General features: G+C 56.9%; 4 protein-coding genes across 4 annotated transcripts; all 4 read right to left on the bottom strand.

Moving 5' to 3' along the window:
• Window positions 1-4,346: 4,346 nt before the first annotated feature.
• Window positions 4,347-6,497, bottom strand: BJ171DRAFT_424461 (mitochondrial carrier domain-containing protein; the record flags this gene model as incomplete). Its single annotated transcript, XM_053107669.1, has 6 exons — window positions 4,347-5,110; window positions 5,353-5,372; window positions 5,448-5,550; window positions 5,680-5,841; window positions 6,025-6,082; window positions 6,186-6,497. 6 exons carry the CDS (start codon window positions 6,495-6,497, stop codon window positions 4,347-4,349), a joined length of 1,419 nt encoding a protein of 472 aa, XP_052966290.1.
• A 1,022-nt stretch (window positions 6,498-7,519) lies between these two features.
• Window positions 7,520-9,877, bottom strand: BJ171DRAFT_506545 (WD40-repeat-containing domain protein). Its single transcript, XM_053111137.1, has 7 exons — window positions 9,523-9,877; window positions 9,223-9,360; window positions 8,714-9,041; window positions 8,512-8,549; window positions 8,230-8,346; window positions 7,926-8,046; window positions 7,520-7,740 (listed from the first exon to the last, which is right to left on the bottom strand). The coding sequence occupies exons 1-7, from the start codon at window positions 9,769-9,771 to the stop codon at window positions 7,592-7,594; spliced, it is 1,140 nt and encodes a 379-aa protein (XP_052966289.1). The 5' UTR covers window positions 9,772-9,877; the 3' UTR covers window positions 7,520-7,591.
• An 860-nt stretch (window positions 9,878-10,737) lies between these two features.
• On the bottom strand, window positions 10,738-13,190 carry BJ171DRAFT_120919 (uncharacterized protein). The gene is made up of 3 exons (XM_053105555.1): window positions 12,860-13,190; window positions 12,567-12,636; window positions 10,738-12,346 (listed from the first exon to the last, which is right to left on the bottom strand). The coding sequence occupies exons 1-3, from the start codon at window positions 13,100-13,102 to the stop codon at window positions 10,749-10,751; spliced, it is 1,911 nt and encodes a 636-aa protein (XP_052966288.1). The 5' UTR covers window positions 13,103-13,190; the 3' UTR covers window positions 10,738-10,748.
• A 1,099-nt stretch (window positions 13,191-14,289) lies between these two features.
• Window positions 14,290-16,768, bottom strand: BJ171DRAFT_506537 (ketopantoate hydroxymethyltransferase-domain-containing protein). Its single transcript, XM_053111136.1, has 6 exons — window positions 16,606-16,768; window positions 16,152-16,333; window positions 15,808-16,001; window positions 15,310-15,603; window positions 14,874-15,079; window positions 14,290-14,726 (listed from the first exon to the last, which is right to left on the bottom strand). The coding sequence occupies exons 2-6, from the start codon at window positions 16,291-16,293 to the stop codon at window positions 14,510-14,512; spliced, it is 1,053 nt and encodes a 350-aa protein (XP_052966287.1). The 5' UTR covers window positions 16,294-16,333; window positions 16,606-16,768; the 3' UTR covers window positions 14,290-14,509.
• Window positions 16,769-16,986: the final 218 nt, after the last annotated feature.

The raw sequence follows: 16,986 nt of genomic DNA, 5'->3' as shown, positions 1-16,986 counted from the left end.
AAAGGAGTGGCTGATGAAATATTGGACTTGATAGAAGCGGACAGAAGAATATGGGTGATTGCTTGCTGATGCATCGGGCATATTGGTCCAAACCTGTAGATTCAGAATGCATTAGCTCATATGAGGCTTCGCTATCGCGCGCTGCCGAATGCCTTACCTTCACAACAGAGTTCATCCGATGATGTGCCGTGCTCATCCGATGTGATTGAGATATGACATGTAGTTCCCCCGCGTCCATCTTGGTGTGTTTGGAGCAAGTGTCCGAATTCTGATCCCAAAGTGAATGGACATATTGCAAGGCTTCACGATAGCCGTATGAGGAATTGGCAGAAATCGTCCTGGCATAAGCGCTCTTTAGCTTCGCGACTTGTTCAGAGGGTAGCTTCAGCTTTTGCTGCTGGCCAGACAAGGTTCCGCGGCTATCTTGATTCGAGGTCCGTCCATTGTTTGCAAAGGAAGATGGCCATATCCCGGGATCTCCGCCCAACCTGGATGTTCCTCTCAAAGTCAAGTTCGGAGCAATGCTTGGACCGCTCAAAGAGCTTTGGAGGACGAGCCGATTGGCCATATTGTCCACTGGATGGACCTTTGATCGCCCGATGAGCTTCAGCCAACCACAGGTTCTTTCCATTTCAAACTGCCACTGATATACTAGGGGTCCAAACAATCGGATGCACCTGGGTAAGTGTTGGAGCTGATGCACGTAGGTTTTCATCAAACGAAGTCCAGACAGGTCTGGAGCTCTGTCTGGAGGAGGTTCAAGTGACTCTGGGAGATTTGCGATTGATCTGGTGAATACATTCCGAGTATACGTGGTTAGATATTGAGAATCAATGAGCTGCCCAACATCCTCAAGTGAAGGGACTGCTGTCTCGTGCTACTTGCTCTGTGTAGTACTCCTGGAACCTCTGAAGATTTGTTTCGATCTGATTGCATTGAGCAACATTCAACTGGGGAAGCAGCATCAATCGAAGGGCATAGACAAAGCGCCTCCATCCCAATCTAGGCACAATAGCATCACTGTTAGGATCAATTCGAATCAAGTATCTCATCGACCGTAGGACGGGCCCCGGTTCGAGCAGGGTACAATATCAAGAGCTTACAAGTGCTCTGGTGGAAAGCCTGCCGCACTGAGCAGAGGGAGGGAGTACATGATAATCCAATTCTTCCATTCTTCGGTTTTGAAGGTTTTGTATGAGACAGGGTCCCGACAAGAGGCGCCAAAGCCTGTTGGAATCTGAATTCTGCCTTCGCTGATCCACCTTCCGATCTTTTTCAGGCACTTGGACGTGATCTTTTGGTCCAAACTTGAGGATGAGGGAGCCTTCCGCGTTCCATTCCAAATCTCCATCATGAGTGGACCGATGTTCGAGATCACATGCATCAGATCGAGAGGAAGACAGAAGCTGAGCTCGATGGACTCAAGTTGAGTTACACCTGGTCGCCCCACGATCCCTGATCAACATAGTTGATGTTAACATCGGAGTCGAAAACATCACCTGACTGGTCTCATTAACGTACCGTTTCGGGGCATGCCGTCTTGATCGATGGCCTCCCATATTCTGTTCAGACTCGCTTCGGTGCGGTATGGACTGGGAGTGTCACGTTCATAGAAGCACATGGCACCCCCTGCCCTCGTGGCCGTTATTTCGCAGAGTCGACAGCCCTTCGTAGCGGTGTGCCTAGAAAATTTACCGAATTTGTTGGATCCAGGCATGTCACTCTGACAGTACAGCAAGTGACCTCGGAGAGTGAAAGAACGTTCCACGCCATTTTGGTCGACCCTTATCGCCTCAACACCTGGGAGAGTGGCATTGCTTCGTCAGACAGAGTACTCTCGCGAGGATTATGTGGAGTGACCAAGTGATCCACACCAGAGGAGGCGTACGCACCGGTCTCAAGTCTCTTCATATCTTCGAAAAACGGCTTCAAAAATGTATCAAAGTCTCGAGGCGATCGTGGACCTGGCGTAAGCAAGACCGTAATGAGATTTTCCTTTTTGTAGCGCAGAGCAGGTGGAAGATTGAAGTTGATCAAGATGAAGCCCCACGATTGATGGCTTTGCCTACACCAGATACAAAGGTCAGCTGTGGTTATAATCTGATTTTGAAACAGAGAGCGGGCGTACCTCTGATTGATATTGAAGCCATCAAAATGCAGCCCGAGAGCAACGTCGGTGGGCTGCTGGAACATTGAGCGACTACGAAGGTGCTGGTAATATTCGGCATCGAAAATGTCGCTCATGACGCCTGAAGATTCAGATTTGGTGAGTTCAGAGCACCATATAGCAATATAGTATTGGGAAAGAATACGGGTGGAAAGTACCTGGTTCGCTCGCTCTGTTTGCTCTGTACATCATCAACTCTGCCATAGTTGGATTTCGGTAGAGTGTCTGAAGTATCTGAACAAAATCGAAATACTTGTAGGTCTGAATCGGCCTCAGTTGTGGTTGAATGCCGCCATTCAGAAGTTTTTCGTTCACCGTCGCATAAGCATCCTCTCCACAAAACGTGCATATTCGACTCTGGTTATCATTGATGTCGAATCCCATGCAGCTGTTTGGGCAGCAGGGAAGCCTCTGAAGATACTCGTTCCACTCGCAACAAATGATCTTTTGGATCTTGTACAGACTGGGTGCAGCTGGTAATGACAATCCTTGGAATTTGTTGCAATGATTAAGGACAGATTTGATGGCTTTGTCGGTAACATTGCACTCGGTCAACACCTTGACCAGCTGCGAATAGAAGGGCGGGATATCTGGGGGAAAGCCGCGGGTGAATACATCAATTCGGATGCTACATCGGATTGCTATCTGTCCTTTGAATTTGACTCACCATCTGATATGCGGGGCTCTTCGTCACCAGTTTCTTCATCATCTTCATTCATTTCAAGCAGTCGAAAGTGGCCGAGGAAGCTATCCGGATACTGTCCTGGAAGGTGAACCGTGGCATTTATATGAGTCAACCGGACTCTGAAGCAAGACCAGGAAGATTCGACGATACGATCAGGCCGGGTGACGTTGATATCTCACCCGAAATGTCATCGAATTCTCTCGGTGAGCTTGAAGTGGTGTCTTCTGAGTCTATCGAAGAGTCTTCAGAGTCTTCGTAGTACATGGACGCTTCTTCAGAGTCCCGCGATGCCCACATGCTTGGCGACCACGAAGGGCAGCGTTCAAATTGAGCTGGAGCAGGGCCTTCGTTGTCTTGGGTGCATTGCTGAATAGATGCTCCTGTTTGGATATCCATGCTCTCGTGCTCAAATGCGCGGGGTGAGCCTTTGGGCCAGGCCAAGGATGAAGAAACAAAGTCGGACAAATCGAGAGTGTATTGGTCATTTCGTAGTGAGCTCTGGCAGCGTCCAAGCACAGATCACTGATTATTGCTCAAGACTGAAACCGTGACGCACACAAAAATTTAGCGAGAATGTGATATCAGGTGCTCAGTCTTACCCAATGAAGGTCGCTGCGATGTTATCCCATGTGGTCGCAGTTCATCTACCACCAACACTGGGGGATGAAATGTCGGCGAAGTTCGCAAATTGGGGTTATTTTCGCATATGCTTGTAATAGGACGGTGAGGGAACGAAGAAAGATGGCCAGCTGTGTTTTCTTGAGGATCTTTGAGCGAGTACATGTGAACAGGGGGGACTCCAGGTGGAAAGCCATAGCGATAGAAGTGGTCGTAGTAGGTCGTTCTGGAGACAATCCTGAAGCCTTGCGAATCGGTGCTACACTTGCGACAACGACAGATGGATCTGTTCTTGGGAAGCCCATCGTGAGCCCTATTTATCGAGGATGGTACCCTGGTCGATGATATTGGATATGGAGTATGCCTTGGGTGATCGTGCCCAGATGGTTGAGCGGCTGAACTCATGATTAGAGTCGGATGAGAAGGTCGAGGGGAGAAAGGATCAAGAGGAGATTGACGAAGCAACTGGGGGCGGAAATGCCCGGTTTTTGTCCAAGTCCGAAGGCTCTGATGACCCATGAACACAGATGAGTCAGGAAAGCAGCCGGGGGTCATGGACAGTGAACGAGTCGCGGAAGACAGTGAAAAGCCGGGATGACTCGGATGCCATGTCACGTGAACGGACGCATTCCATTGGCCGAGGGCTCCACGGGATGTGGCAGTGCGGGTTCGGGGACACCCAGGGAGCCAGCAACCTGGACGAACAAGGAGAAATGCGGGTGACCTGAGCCAGTCGCGGTCGCTTCAGTGGCCAGACGCGACCCCCAAAGCGAAACAAAACGCGAGAAGACGTGTTTTTCCTTGTTCGGCTGAGTCCGGTGGGGGATTTGCGAGGGAAGCATTGGCTAACGCGTAATTTACACGTCAGCTTTTTTTTCATAGTGCGTGGCAGCTGGGACATCCCAAAGCACCAAGAGAAAAGCAGCTGTGTCGGCATCCTCCGGCAGGGCTCAGACAGACCACGATTTGATCTGTTCGTAGCCGCTCATCGTTACCATCGCTCCCGGGACAGTGACCATCAGGCGGACTCGCAGTCCCCGATAGAAGGCTGTGAGCAAGAGGCAAAAGGGTCAGACCGGGGCTCGCCGCAACGTTCCCTTCCTCCTCCTCCCCTCCACCAGCGCTGATCGGTCGCCGTCGCCGTTTGGATCCACATCTGCATGTCCGGTGCATTCGCGCACTGGGCACATCTGCGAATGCCGAGCTGCATCCGCATATCCCACTAGGCTCCGTTCCTCTCCCCCGTCGATGCACCATACCTCTCCATCCGTCGTGTCTCCAGATCTGGAGCCCCAGCTGCAGGAATCCCTTGCGCAGACTCTCGGCGTCCTTCTTGTTCCGCTTCTCGAGCAGCTGGGTGCGAATGCGGATGACCTCGAGCGGGTTGTTCGCCGTGACGGCGCAAAGGGAGGCCATCCCGCCGCTGATGCCGTTGACGACATTGTCCTTGTGCGGCAGAGCATGTCCCGTCGGCAGGATGTAGTGCTCGCAGAGAGTCAGCCCCTTGTGGATGAAGGGTTTGCCAAACTCATAGGCACCCCACTGCACGGCCGATCCGGGCGCATACGCTGCCACATAGGCAAAGTATCCTCGGTAGAATCCGCGGAGGCCCTCTGTTCGCAGCACCTTGCGAATGACATCTGTTGAGAACGGCCGCAGATTATCGTAAGCAAGCGTCCGGAGCGCATGCGCATGATCTGCTCTTTGACTGGGCCGCGGGCATTGCATCCCCAAGCTCGGTCCTCTTGCTTCGATGTCCAAATGCGAAGGAGGATGGCCCTTGCAGCTGAGTCGGTAGTTCTCTCGCAAGAGCGGCGCCTCCTCGACTGCGATCGACAAAGCTTCTCATCCACAGGCAACAGCCATATGCATATCCGCCTACCTGAGGGCCCATTGAACAACCTGAGGTTGCAATTACCGCATCAGTTAGTCACAGGCTCGTCGTCCTCGTCCATATCGTTGTTGCATAACACCTACCGCGAGTTGTGGTGGAATCCGGCCAGGTTTTGAATCTGAAGCCGCTGCGACACAACATCGGCAGGCACATAGAACAGCCCACCGGCCACTTCGGCCCAGGCGCCTGTCCAGAGCAAGGGCAGGCAGTGAGCAGGAGTCTCGTGAGGGTGCACATTCAAATCGCTGTCGAACGCTCCCAGGCTCTCATTGCCCCTCAGCTGCCATCGGCATCGCCTGGCCATTCCATTCGTACCTGATATGAATCCACGCCAGAACGACGAGTCCCCCTGATAGGCAGCAGGCAGGATGTGCTTGGACACCTCCTGTGCCGTTTCGTATGCAAGATAATAAGAAGCCTGCCCTGGGAATGAGCCTGCCACGGACGGCCCGAGCCCCCGCCAGAACCGAGTGATTCCTAGCCCCCCCCCGGATCGATTCGCAATAGACGATTGTCCGTGATCCGTCACCAAGAGTGAAACGATAAGAATAGCTTCAGTCCATGTCTCGTGAGCGCTGGAGGAGTCAGAACGAGGGTGCTTCTCGCCCGGCGATTGGGGGGGAGAGCGACTTCCATGCGCCGTTGGGCTCCGCGGCTTACCTTCATGCTTGATCACCCGGGCGATGGTTCGGAATGTCCCGCTCGATTTGTGGCTGCCCTGAAGGAACAATCGGAGCGCAGATCAGAGATTGCAGCCGAGTGTCAGTCCATGCTGTGGCTCGTGTGGCAGCTCATATGGTAGCTCATATAGCACCACCTACCCTCTCGCTCATGATGATGGTCTTGATGGTATCGAGCGGGAAGAGAAAGCTGTCGACCATCAGAATGAAGAGCGACCCAAAACCCAGGTATCGCGAGCCGTCCATGTCCTCGAGACCGATTCGCTTCGGAGGTTCGTCTTCGGAGTGGACGGCCAAAGTCCCCGGCTCGGCCGGGGGGCTGACCGATGCTGTGGAGTGGGGAATCAATCTCCAAGAACGATGTTGATCCTCGCTGTCGGCTAGCGTTGTGGGTGCCCAAGGGTACCAAGTCGCTGTCTTGACCGAGGGCGACGATATCGGTTCCGGATACATGTCTGCATGCATCGGCGAGATGGCTGAATGTGTTGGCATGGGTATTTGCGATGCCGGGATCGGCATGGATGTGGCAGATGCATGTGCGTGTGCATCTGCGAGATGAGACGGCCACAGCTGGCTCCAGAGGCTTTGCATATTCGCTTCTTTGTGGTTTCCTGGTTGGGAAGTGCTGTTACTGCCAGCACGCTGAAACGGCAGGAGCAAACAACGAGCAAGAGCCAAGGCTAATTGCGCCAAGGGAGAGCCGTCTGTCCCCTCGAATCGCAGGCAGAACATGCCATCCAGCCGCAACTGATGGAACAGGCGATACCTAGGTCGGCAGATATTGCGAAATGTCCAAGCGAGTGTTTGATGCCTAAGATTGGTCAGTGTCGGATGGATTTGGGTATTCGCTCGAGTGACAGGATGAGACGACAGTCATATCAGGGTCTACCGACATATTGCCCTCCCAAGAAACCGCCAGCAGCAGAGGTGGCAAGCAAGGCAGTGCGGGGCAGCGACAAGCCGCATCAAGGACGGTCCTCACGATGCTGTCTCTGGCGGCGCCTCGCCTCTCCCGCAAACGGACTGCGCTGCCCCCTCATCCGGCGGGCATGCCTCGCTCCTAGTATTCAAGGCATTGACTGCAGTCGGTCGAGTCCGATCGGGGGTGTTTGTTGTTGTTGGTGGAGGTGGTGGAGGTGCGATGCCTCCGCCTCGACCAGCGCAAACAAATCGCAGCGTCCGCCTTCTCACCAGCGCAGCGGGGGCGAGGAAGGCAGGGCCAGCAACAACGCACCTGGCCGAGCGGCTCCGTGACGATGCTGCTGCTGCATGGGGCGAATGCCGCATGCGATCGCCGAGGGCCAGCAACAGCACCCAGTCTTTGGCGACGGGGGTGGGGCGGGCATGATCACCGCGTCCTGGATCGGCTGGCGAGGCTGGCAAGGCTGCTTCCATCGCTCATGCTCCCGACTGCAGCAGCAGCGGGCCATCGACCAGCCAACGAGGGCGATTCACTCAAGAGACTGTCTCTCTGTGTGGATGAGGTGAGCAGGTCTATTTCGGCATTCAGGCTTGCATGCTGCGGGCACACCCATGGCTCCCAGCACTCAGTCGTCGCCCATAAGCTCCTCCAACTCGCGCTCTTCATCCTCGGTCATCATCTTGGGAGCCGCAACGGGAGGCTCTAGCTCCGACTCGTCAACGACGGGCTCAATGATGGACTCGGTGACATCCGGCAGAGCACGGATGTCTTCCTCTGTTTCCGGTTCACCGGCCCAGACGAAGCAGTTGGTGGAGAGAAGGTGAGGCAGGAGGCAGGGTCAGTTGTGCTTGGAGGTAGACGAGGGCAATGGTTTGCACTTTTGCACGCGCGAGGGGATGGGTGCATGGGCGGCGATTCAGAAGCGATAGCGATAAAGTGGCAAGCGGCTATGGCCCTACCGAGAATGCTCCAGCTGCGAATGGTTCCATCGAGCGATGCCGTCCAGATCTTGGTGCCCAGCAGCCGGATCGCCGAGATCTCTCCGTAGTGTCCTTGGATGATCTTGACGCACTTTTCCGTCTGGGCCGAACAGCGTTTCCCAGGCGACACAGAATCACAGAAACGTCAGTGGGCTCGCATCTCAACGAGACGACAGCGCTATGGCCGCGCGGGCGGGTCATGCGAGGAAATCGGTTCATGTCTGAAACACAGCCCGTTCACCAGACCGCATGCGAGGCTGGGCTGGGCCGAGTCGGCACCTACCCCAATATCCCAGACGCGGATGTTCTCGTCTCGGGATCCTGTGAAGATGTAGCGATCTCCAATGTCGATGGATTTGACAAAGTCGCTATGCAGAAAAGTCGAATCGGCTTGCATCGTCTGGGAGATGAATGAGGGAAAGTGTCACGAGACGACGACAGGATGAGGTAGGTTCGGTTGGTGCTCGTCAACTTCCTTGGCCTCGTCGGCGCTGGTGATTGCACCACTATTCGCTCGACCAAGATCGATGCGTGGGGCGGGAAAGTGAATGCTATTGGTCGCTACCTCAAGGTCCCAGCGTCGGGCTGTCTTGTCGGCCGAGACTGGTCATCCAAAGCGTCCACAGATCCACACGTAGAGCAGCATCAGTACGAGAATCTAGTGCTCCACCGATGCATCCCGAGGGCCGCATAGACAGCCATCAAAAGTACCAGATGCTGAGGGGTAGCCAGGCAACCCCCGCCCTCTCCGTACACCGTCTGCCTACCAGACCAGAGCGAGCCGTCCCGAACGATGAGCCGGTAAATCGAGGTCAGGTGTCCGGTGAGAGTGGCTTCGAGCTTGCCCGAGATCAGGCTCCATTTCTTGATGGTGTTGTCGGACGATCCAGAGAAGAGATACTCGCCATCGTCGTCGATCGTAAGAGACTCGACGGAGCGGCTGTGCTCCTTGAGGGTCAGCACGTTCTGGCCCGTGGCGAGATCCCACTTGCGGATGGTCGAGTCGCTCGAGCCCGAGTAAAAGTGGGCGCCCGCCACGACGATGGACTTGACAAAGTCCGAGTGGCCCTTGTAGATATGGACGCAGGTCTCTGTCTGGCAACGACGGAGGTGTCGACGGGCGCAGATTCGGACCAGCCGGAAGATAGGAATGAGAGGCATGGGGGGAGTGAGAGGAATGAGAGGCATGGGGGGAGTGAGAGGAATGAGATGAATCGATATATGGAGCGAGCAAAGCTGTCGGCCACACCAGGGTGGTTGTGGAGACTGCACAAACCTCAATATCCCATTTGCGAACTGTCTTGTCCCAAGAGCCGGTCAGAACGAACGCCTCGACGCCTGTCGAGTCGTAGACGACAGCGATCGATGTGACGGGGCCCGAGTGACCACGGAATGTCTTGAGAACCTTGCCAGTCTGTGTGAATGCGGAGGCCGGTCGATCAGCGAGAGCAAGAGAGCGGAAGAACAGGAGTCGCCGGGCATTTGAATGCGGCGATACGGAACCAACAGAGAAGGCAATCGCAAGCAGCTTCGTCCACCCGCAGAAGCGGCGACAGCAACACTGCTCATCCCCGACCTTGAGGTCGACCTTCCGGGCCACATGTCCCGATTCGGCCACAAAGGCTTCGATCCTCGAGACCCCGTCGGACTGGCTGCTAAAGCAGAAATCCAGGATCTTGGATGGGAGCTGCACAGGGTTGCCCGCAGTGGATCCGATGGCGCTTTTCTTCTCGTCCCGCTGTCGGGCGAGCTCGATGTCCCGGTCAGACTGGAAAAAGTTCTCGGCATCGTTCGAGACGTTGGGGCCGTACTCGCTGTTGAGCATGTCTGGAGCGGGAGGCTGTGAATGGGATACAGGCAGGGGGTAGATGCAAGAGGCAACGACGGCTGTGGGAGGAGGCAGATCAAAGCAGGAGGAAGCAGACCAGAGCAGAGCGGAACGAAGCGGGGCAGATGCGATTTCGTTGCCACGCCACACACCATGCCCTGGCCCAAACGAAGCGGATCATACCCGATCACACCCGATCCCGATACATGATCAGCAAGGCCCGCCAAGGCCTCTGCGCTCGCCACCCGACTATCTTGATATCGAGAACTCACGGAGCTGTCCAGCTCGTCGAATGCATGCACCGCACTCTCGCATCGCGACGGCAATGCCAACCAATGTCAGCCAATCGCTGCCACGGGAGATCAACCAGATATATTCGAGACTGTGCTCCCGAAACCAGCCCGACCACTGGATTGCAAACAAGGACACAAGAATGTAATCCACGGTCAAGCTGGGGTTTACGTTGGAGGCAATGATTGATGCGAAAGAACGCATATGGGACACTGTCCCATTCTGTTATTTTCTGAGCATGTTGTAGAGCAAAACGGATAGTAAAATGGATCTATAGCTGCAAAGGGCAATGAGCTAGCGAGGAAGAAGGAGACAGCCGGTATTAGCTTGGCGGCGTGGCTCGGCCAAGGGATCGGGGAGTGTCGAATGAGAGGGGGGGGAACAAGCAATGATCTTGATGTCTGAAGGGAGCCTACAAACGGGCCATATCAGGCTGTTTTGTACGGTTCGGAGAGATCATGCCCCGGGTTTGATTTTGATGGGTTTGGAAGGAATAAATATGGAAGAAGGAAGAAGAAGAAAAACTGATTGGCCCAGCATCAGGCAGTCCGGTCAAACTCAAGTCGGACACACATGTGCGTGGGAGGGTGCTTGTGCTTTTACGAGCATTTTGTCTCGGAGCGTCGCTGGCGCTCGGCGGTGTACAGGCCAACCAAGCTGATGACTTGACAGGAGCAGCTTGCTTACTGCCCAGGGCGAGTCTTGAAGCCGGCGCTCTCAGCAACGCTGAGCCGATGCTCAGAAATGTCGGAAGGGAGGGGCTTGGTGCGAGGGCTGCTGTGTCCGGCATAGTTGACGCTGACGGACGAGCCCGAGGCGACCGAGGATGGATACGGCGACGGATACGAGCCGTAAGGAAGCGGGTTCGGGACAAAGTACAGCTGGCGGGTCGCCGGATCAAGATAGTATGTGCCGGGCGTATCGGTGGGCAGGCCGAGCGGGTTGGCATCGGAGGGGACGTAGCTGTGGCGGGAACCAGGGCGCGAGTTGTCCAGGAGACTGTGGGTGCTGTCGGAGTGCTTCAGGGACTGACCCAGGGGCGACTCGCCAAAGGTGCGCGAGAATCGCTGGGTCGACTGGGTGGTTTGCTGCTGCTGCTGCTGCATTTGGCGATATTGGTGCGCCATTTCAAAGAAGCGCATGTGTGTGCCGGACACCTCGCCGCTAGCGGGGGAGTCTTCTGGGCGAGGAGAGTCAATGTAGTCGCTATCCAGAACGTGGCTGTGGCTGCCAGTGCTCATGTAGGATTCGCGGCGCTGGGGGGCATTGATCATGTGTCGGGGAGGCAATCCGGCAGGGAGGTATGGTTCGGGGTTGATGGGCTGGTACGGGGACGGGAGGTTCGGCTGGTAGGGCGAGCCTTGCTGGAGCTGTCCCTGGGGATACTGTCCTTGGGGATACTGGTACTGGGGGTACTGGTACTGGGGGTACTGTCCCTGGGGGTACTGGGCTTGATAGTACTGGGAGCGCGGGCTATAGGTCTGTGCAGAGATGGGAGTGCCCTCGCCAGAGAAGGGCTGCGGCTCCTCCAAAGCCGCATTGGCCTGAGGATCAACAGTGATCTGATCATGGGCTCTGGGAGCGGCGGCCGGCTGCGAGGCGATGGGCTGGATGGGCTGGATCTCTGGCACGGAAACACTTTGCGGGGCAGGCTCACGGGATTGGACTTGGTGCTGATCCAGCTGAGGGGCGATGGCAGGGGACTGTGTTGCCGTGACTGGGACGCGGGCAGTAGAAGCGGAAGCCGCAGCGACAGCTACGGACGGTTGGACAGGGGATTCGACCAGTGGAGCAACGGCAGGAACACGCGAAGGTGAAGTCGAGATGGCATGCTCTGGAGCAGGCGAGGTCGGAGCGACGGGCCTGGGTGCTTCCGGCAGATACGAGGGAGGTTCTGGGACGCGCGGGGTACTGCTGGCGCTGCTCGGGTTTGGACGGCCAGAGCCGGCAAGGGGGCTGCGTTGGTCCTTGGAATGATCATGAGAAGGCGAGTTCGCTGCAAGCTGGGGGGAAGTTGCACCCGGTTCCGAATCGGCAAAGCGGACACTTCTCTTGGTCGAGGCCGAGTCGGAGCGGGCAATGGTCTTTGCGCTCGAGTCGTTGATCTTGCGGATGGCGAGCGGGACAGGCTCGTTGTGAGGCGGCAGATCAAACTTTAAATCCAGGTCGATTTCCAGGTCCTTGAAGGACACGGGCGGCGGAAGGTCGCGGGTGCCGGAGCCGCCCTCGGCAGTGAGATCGGTGACCTTCTGAGCAGACTTGGACTTTGATCTTCGCCGGCCTGTGGGCGAGGCCACGATCAAGGATGTTCGTGTGGCGGCAGCGGGATCATGTTCAAGCATGATTGTGAACCAGAGCAAGTGTGCCCGGACCGAGAAGCACAGACAGCAGCGTCAGTCAGGGAAACAGCACAAAGTGGAAGAAGGATAAGATCGCACCACCGGCGGTATCGGCAACAGCGACATGTCGCCAGTCCGACGACAGCGACGACGATCACTTACGACGAAGGCAGACCAACACAATGACAATGACGGCGATCAGGACCACGCAGCCGCCGGCGATGCCGCCATACTAGAGAGTTGAGAGAAGAGTAAAGGTCAAGGGCGTGGACGAGGCGGCAAGAGGCGAAGACCGCAGGGCAGTCGTAGCAAACGGATGACAGCGCTGAAAGGCAGGGGGCGGCAGATGCGACCGGATCCAGGCGGAGGGCCGGTGTGAGGTTCCACGGCGAGCGGATCCTTGGGATACGCCCACGATGGCGAGCGGCGGTGGGAGTCGAGATGAGGGGTCTTACCAGTGGCCAGTTGATGGCGGCATCAGAGCCGTCGGTTGAGGTGCTGGTGCTCGATGTTGCCGAGGTCGTTGCGGTGGGAAGGGACTGGCCTGCGGCAACACACTTTCCAGTATAGCCCGGAATGGGGTTGGCATTATCGGCGACACAGTTCCATACAGGTTGGTTGGCGGTGACGAGCGAGCCACAATCGGCGCTGTTTCTGCAAGGCAGAAGAGGGACCGCCGGAGAGACAGGAGTGGCCATGGCTCGGTTTCAAGGGCTGATTAAGGAGGACGGCTTGCAGGAGAGCTTGGGTAATTATGCGGGGGATGCAATCGGCACTAGGAGGTTTCGGAAGCAGAGGAGTGAGTTTGGCGAACGATGGGCTGGGTCAGGATAAGGGCCACTCTGGTGAACGAGTCGATGGGGGGTGCCGGGTTTTAGCAACAATCTGGAAGTGCAAGAGCAAGCAGGACCAACACAGGCCGTCGTCGATGTGGATGGCGGTGGCAAAAGTGATGATGCGGCGAGTGGTTGTGGTGTGGTTGAGGAGAGGCAGAGGCGATCCCACCGGGAAAGAACAAGACCACAGGTAAGGGAATGAATGAGCCAAGGAAGTGGGTTGCTTGAACAAAAAGGCAGCGACGGCAGCGAGCAAGCCGGAATGTCGCCCAGCCGGAATACTGCTCAGCCAGAAAGCCGTCCAGCCAGAGGGCCGGTCCCAGCAGACCAAGGCAGACCAAGGCAGACCAAGGCAGGGCCCCGGGGCACTCGCTGGTCCAAGTCGGCGGCAAGAGCTCGACCAGACCAACGGTATGTCCGCCGGAGCGAACGGCAGAGAAAGGGCGAACCAGCGGCGTACTTACAAGAGGTTCTGGACATGCAGGGTTGGGGGGGGGAGAAGGCGGCAACGGCCGAGCGGGACGAGGAAGAAGACGAAGCAGCGACGGCAGAGGGACGAAGAAGAGCAAGACGATCAAAATGCCAAGTGTGGCGGGTGGCGGCAACAAAACGGGACGCGGCCTTATTGTTGAAGAGCGATGCCAGTGCAAGCGCCGATAGCGATGCTAATGGTGGTGTCGATAGCAGTGCCGACAGCGATGCTAATGGTGGTGCCGATGACAATGCCGCCAGTGATGCCAGCGGGCGGCCGCGAATAAATCCAGATGCTCCGATCGATGCTCCGTTCGATATGCTCGGGGGGCTGAACAGGCGGAAGGGTCCGAACAGCAGGCCAGAGCCTAATTTGGGGCGGTGCAGGGCGTGGCCGGGTGGCGGTGCGTGCGGCCCAGCACGGCGGCCCAAACGCGTGTGTGTGTGTGCGCAGCCGCACAGAGAGTGTGCCGATGCGTGCTGCCGAGCGGGGTCAAGGGTGCGGCCCGGTGGGACAAGCGGTGGTGCACAGCCGGACAAGCACAGCACTGGCGGCCATGGAGAAGCGAAAAGAAAGCTGCGTGGCGCGGCTGGCGTGGGTGTGAACGGGATGCAGTGGCATTCCGCCGCAAACCTCGACTTGCACATGTGTATTCCGGTCCACAGCGGTTTCGTCTGCGGCTTGCCTTTCCCATCCACCCAACATCCACCCAGTATCCCATCACATCCACCCAGTATCCACCCAGTATCCAGCACCCAAGCCACCATGGCCGGGCAGGCTTGTGCCTCTCGAGCGGATCACTTCCTTCGTGGCGGCGGGGTCTGGCTGGCCGGTGGTGGTGGTGGGGGAGGAGACTCCAGGCTGAGCCAGTCCTCAAATTTCTGTCGTTCCGTCTCATCCATGTCGTAACAGTGCTGCTGAAGATCCGGGAAGGTGCGGCTGCGAACGTCCTCTCGATACGCCTCCAAGGCCTTGGTCATCGCGGGTCCGAGACTGGCATACTGCTTGCAGAACCTGAAGTGGTGCGCAAGGCCGTGAGGAGCCGAGGCAGACATCAGCAAGGATATGGGCACCCCACCACCACCACCACCACCACCACCATGTTCATGCCACCACAAAACCGCACCCGCCACAACATCGTAATACCGCCGCGCGACTCACTTGGGCTGGAAGGCATCAAAGACACCCATTATGTCCTGGAACACCAGGACTTGTCCGGAGCAGAATGGCCCTGCGCCGATTCCAATCGTGGGAATCGAGAGGCGCTTCGTGATCTCCTGGGCGACATATGCCGGAACAGCCTCGAGCACCATCGCAAAGCAGCCGGCCTCTTGGACTGTCAGGGCGTCTTCGAGCAGCCGCTTTGCCTGGACCAAGCCCGAGTTGGAGAAACATCTCGTCAGCGTCGTTGGTTGCCCCCTGGGCGGCGACAGCCCCATGCGACAGCCTTCATGCAACCAGAGCACCTTCATAGATCGGGCTTTGCAAGATTCTTCAACCCAATGTCGCTCAGATCTGCCTCCCACCCTGCGCGGCACAACCCATTCGCACTCGCACTCGCACTCGCCACAGCCGGCCTGCCCCGAAATTCACCCACCGAGTCGGCCGTTTTGCCCTGGACTTTGAATCCACTCAGCGACACCGAGCGTTGCGGGGTCAGTCCAATGTGTCCCAGGACCGGAATTCCGACCGAGACCAGCTTGTTGATGGTCGGCGTCATTTCCTTGCCGCCTTCGAGCTTGACGGCTTCGACGTTGCCCTCGCGGACAAACCGGATTGCACTATCGAGGGCTTGCTCGGGGTTGCGCTCGTAGGTGCCAAAGGGCAGATCCCCAATGATAAAGGGTGCCTTGCATCCGCGAGCCACAGCCTGGGCATGGTGGATCATTTCCTAATCCACCACGAGGAGATCATGTTGCCGTTGGCGTTAGAAGAGAGAGGGCGAACGACAAACAGATCAAAGGTCAATAGCCGCTCCCAATCACCACATCGATAGAGAGACTGCCCTTCATCGCCAAACACTTGAGCTTTGGCACCCATAACCAAATGAAAGGGGGAGGAGCAAGACAGGCCCGTGGCCGTTGCGACGACTCACGTCCAGCGCGATCCTGTTGGTCGAATCGTGCCCGAGGGCAACCATGGCGAGCGAATCTCCGACCAGCACAGTGTCCAGTCCGGCCCGGTCGCAGATCAAGCCGCTAGGATAGTCGTGGGCGGTCATCATGGTGATGGGTTTTCCGGACTCGTACAGCTTTCGAATCCCTTGCAGCGTCACCTTTTTCCGAGCGCCTGTTCAGATAGCATAAAGTCCAGCAAAGCAACATCCACGGCGTCCTCAGGCTTGTGAGTGAACCAGTGAGAATGGTGGCTGTAGTTGCGGCGGAGGAGAGTGAACGAGCAAGCGAGCAAGCGAGCAAGCGAACAACCAGATGAACGGACCTTGCGCCGACTCTTTGGGTGTTGCATGAGAGCTGTAGGCACATGCCAAGGGCGGTAGCATGGACCTCCTGGGACGAACGAGCGCGGCGGAATGAGCCGGGCCGGAGCCCCGCGAAGCCAGGGCGAAACACTTTGAGATCATTTGCTCTTGACGAAGTTGGGTTGGGCACCAGAACGTGCGGCTGTGTTGATCGCAGAAGCGGCGGCGGCGGGGGGGGGCAGGCGGAGCAAATGTCAGCGATATCCAAACGAAGAACAGCTTCGCATATGCTGAGATCGACGCGGACGCATCGAACGAGGGCCATGCGGCGGAGACGAGGAGAACATGGGGTGGGGCTGGGACCAGACAAGACAGATGTGGAGCGCCGTTGGGTGCGGGAAGAGGCTGCAAAGACACAAGACCCAAGATGGCGGAGCCAAGAGATGGAGGGGAGAAAAGCGAAGCAAAGCCCACATATTTCGGTCCGGTTCTTCTTTCGCGCCTGATCAGCACCCACCAAGTCTGTCGATCGATGGTATTTGGGGGAGGATGGCACACTCGGTCGGTCCGATCGGCACGTCGACAGGCAGCGCGCTGGAGAACAGAGATCTGCGATGGTTTTCTTCAACTCCGCGCGGCTTTCCGAGAGCCGGAATCAGAAGCGCCACATTGATCGGGCTGGACAAAGACAGGGGACCCTGGCCGGATGACCGGCGTTCATTGGAAAGGAGGAGAGGAGGAACGACGCCATTCAAGACCGGGTGCATTTACTGCGCCGGTTTTGGGGGGTGATCAGTTCTGATAATCGGTCTGACAGTCGGTCTGACAATCGATCTGACAATCGGCCTGGCGATC

This window comes from Polychytrium aggregatum (assembly GCF_025602895.1).
Source record: "Polychytrium aggregatum strain JEL109 chromosome Unknown BJ171scaffold_20, whole genome shotgun sequence".
Classification (NCBI taxonomy): Eukaryota; Fungi; Chytridiomycota; class Chytridiomycetes; order Polychytriales; genus Polychytrium; species Polychytrium aggregatum.
The sequence above is the reverse complement of the archived record's forward strand: the minus strand, read 5'-3'. Positions and strand labels throughout refer to the sequence as shown.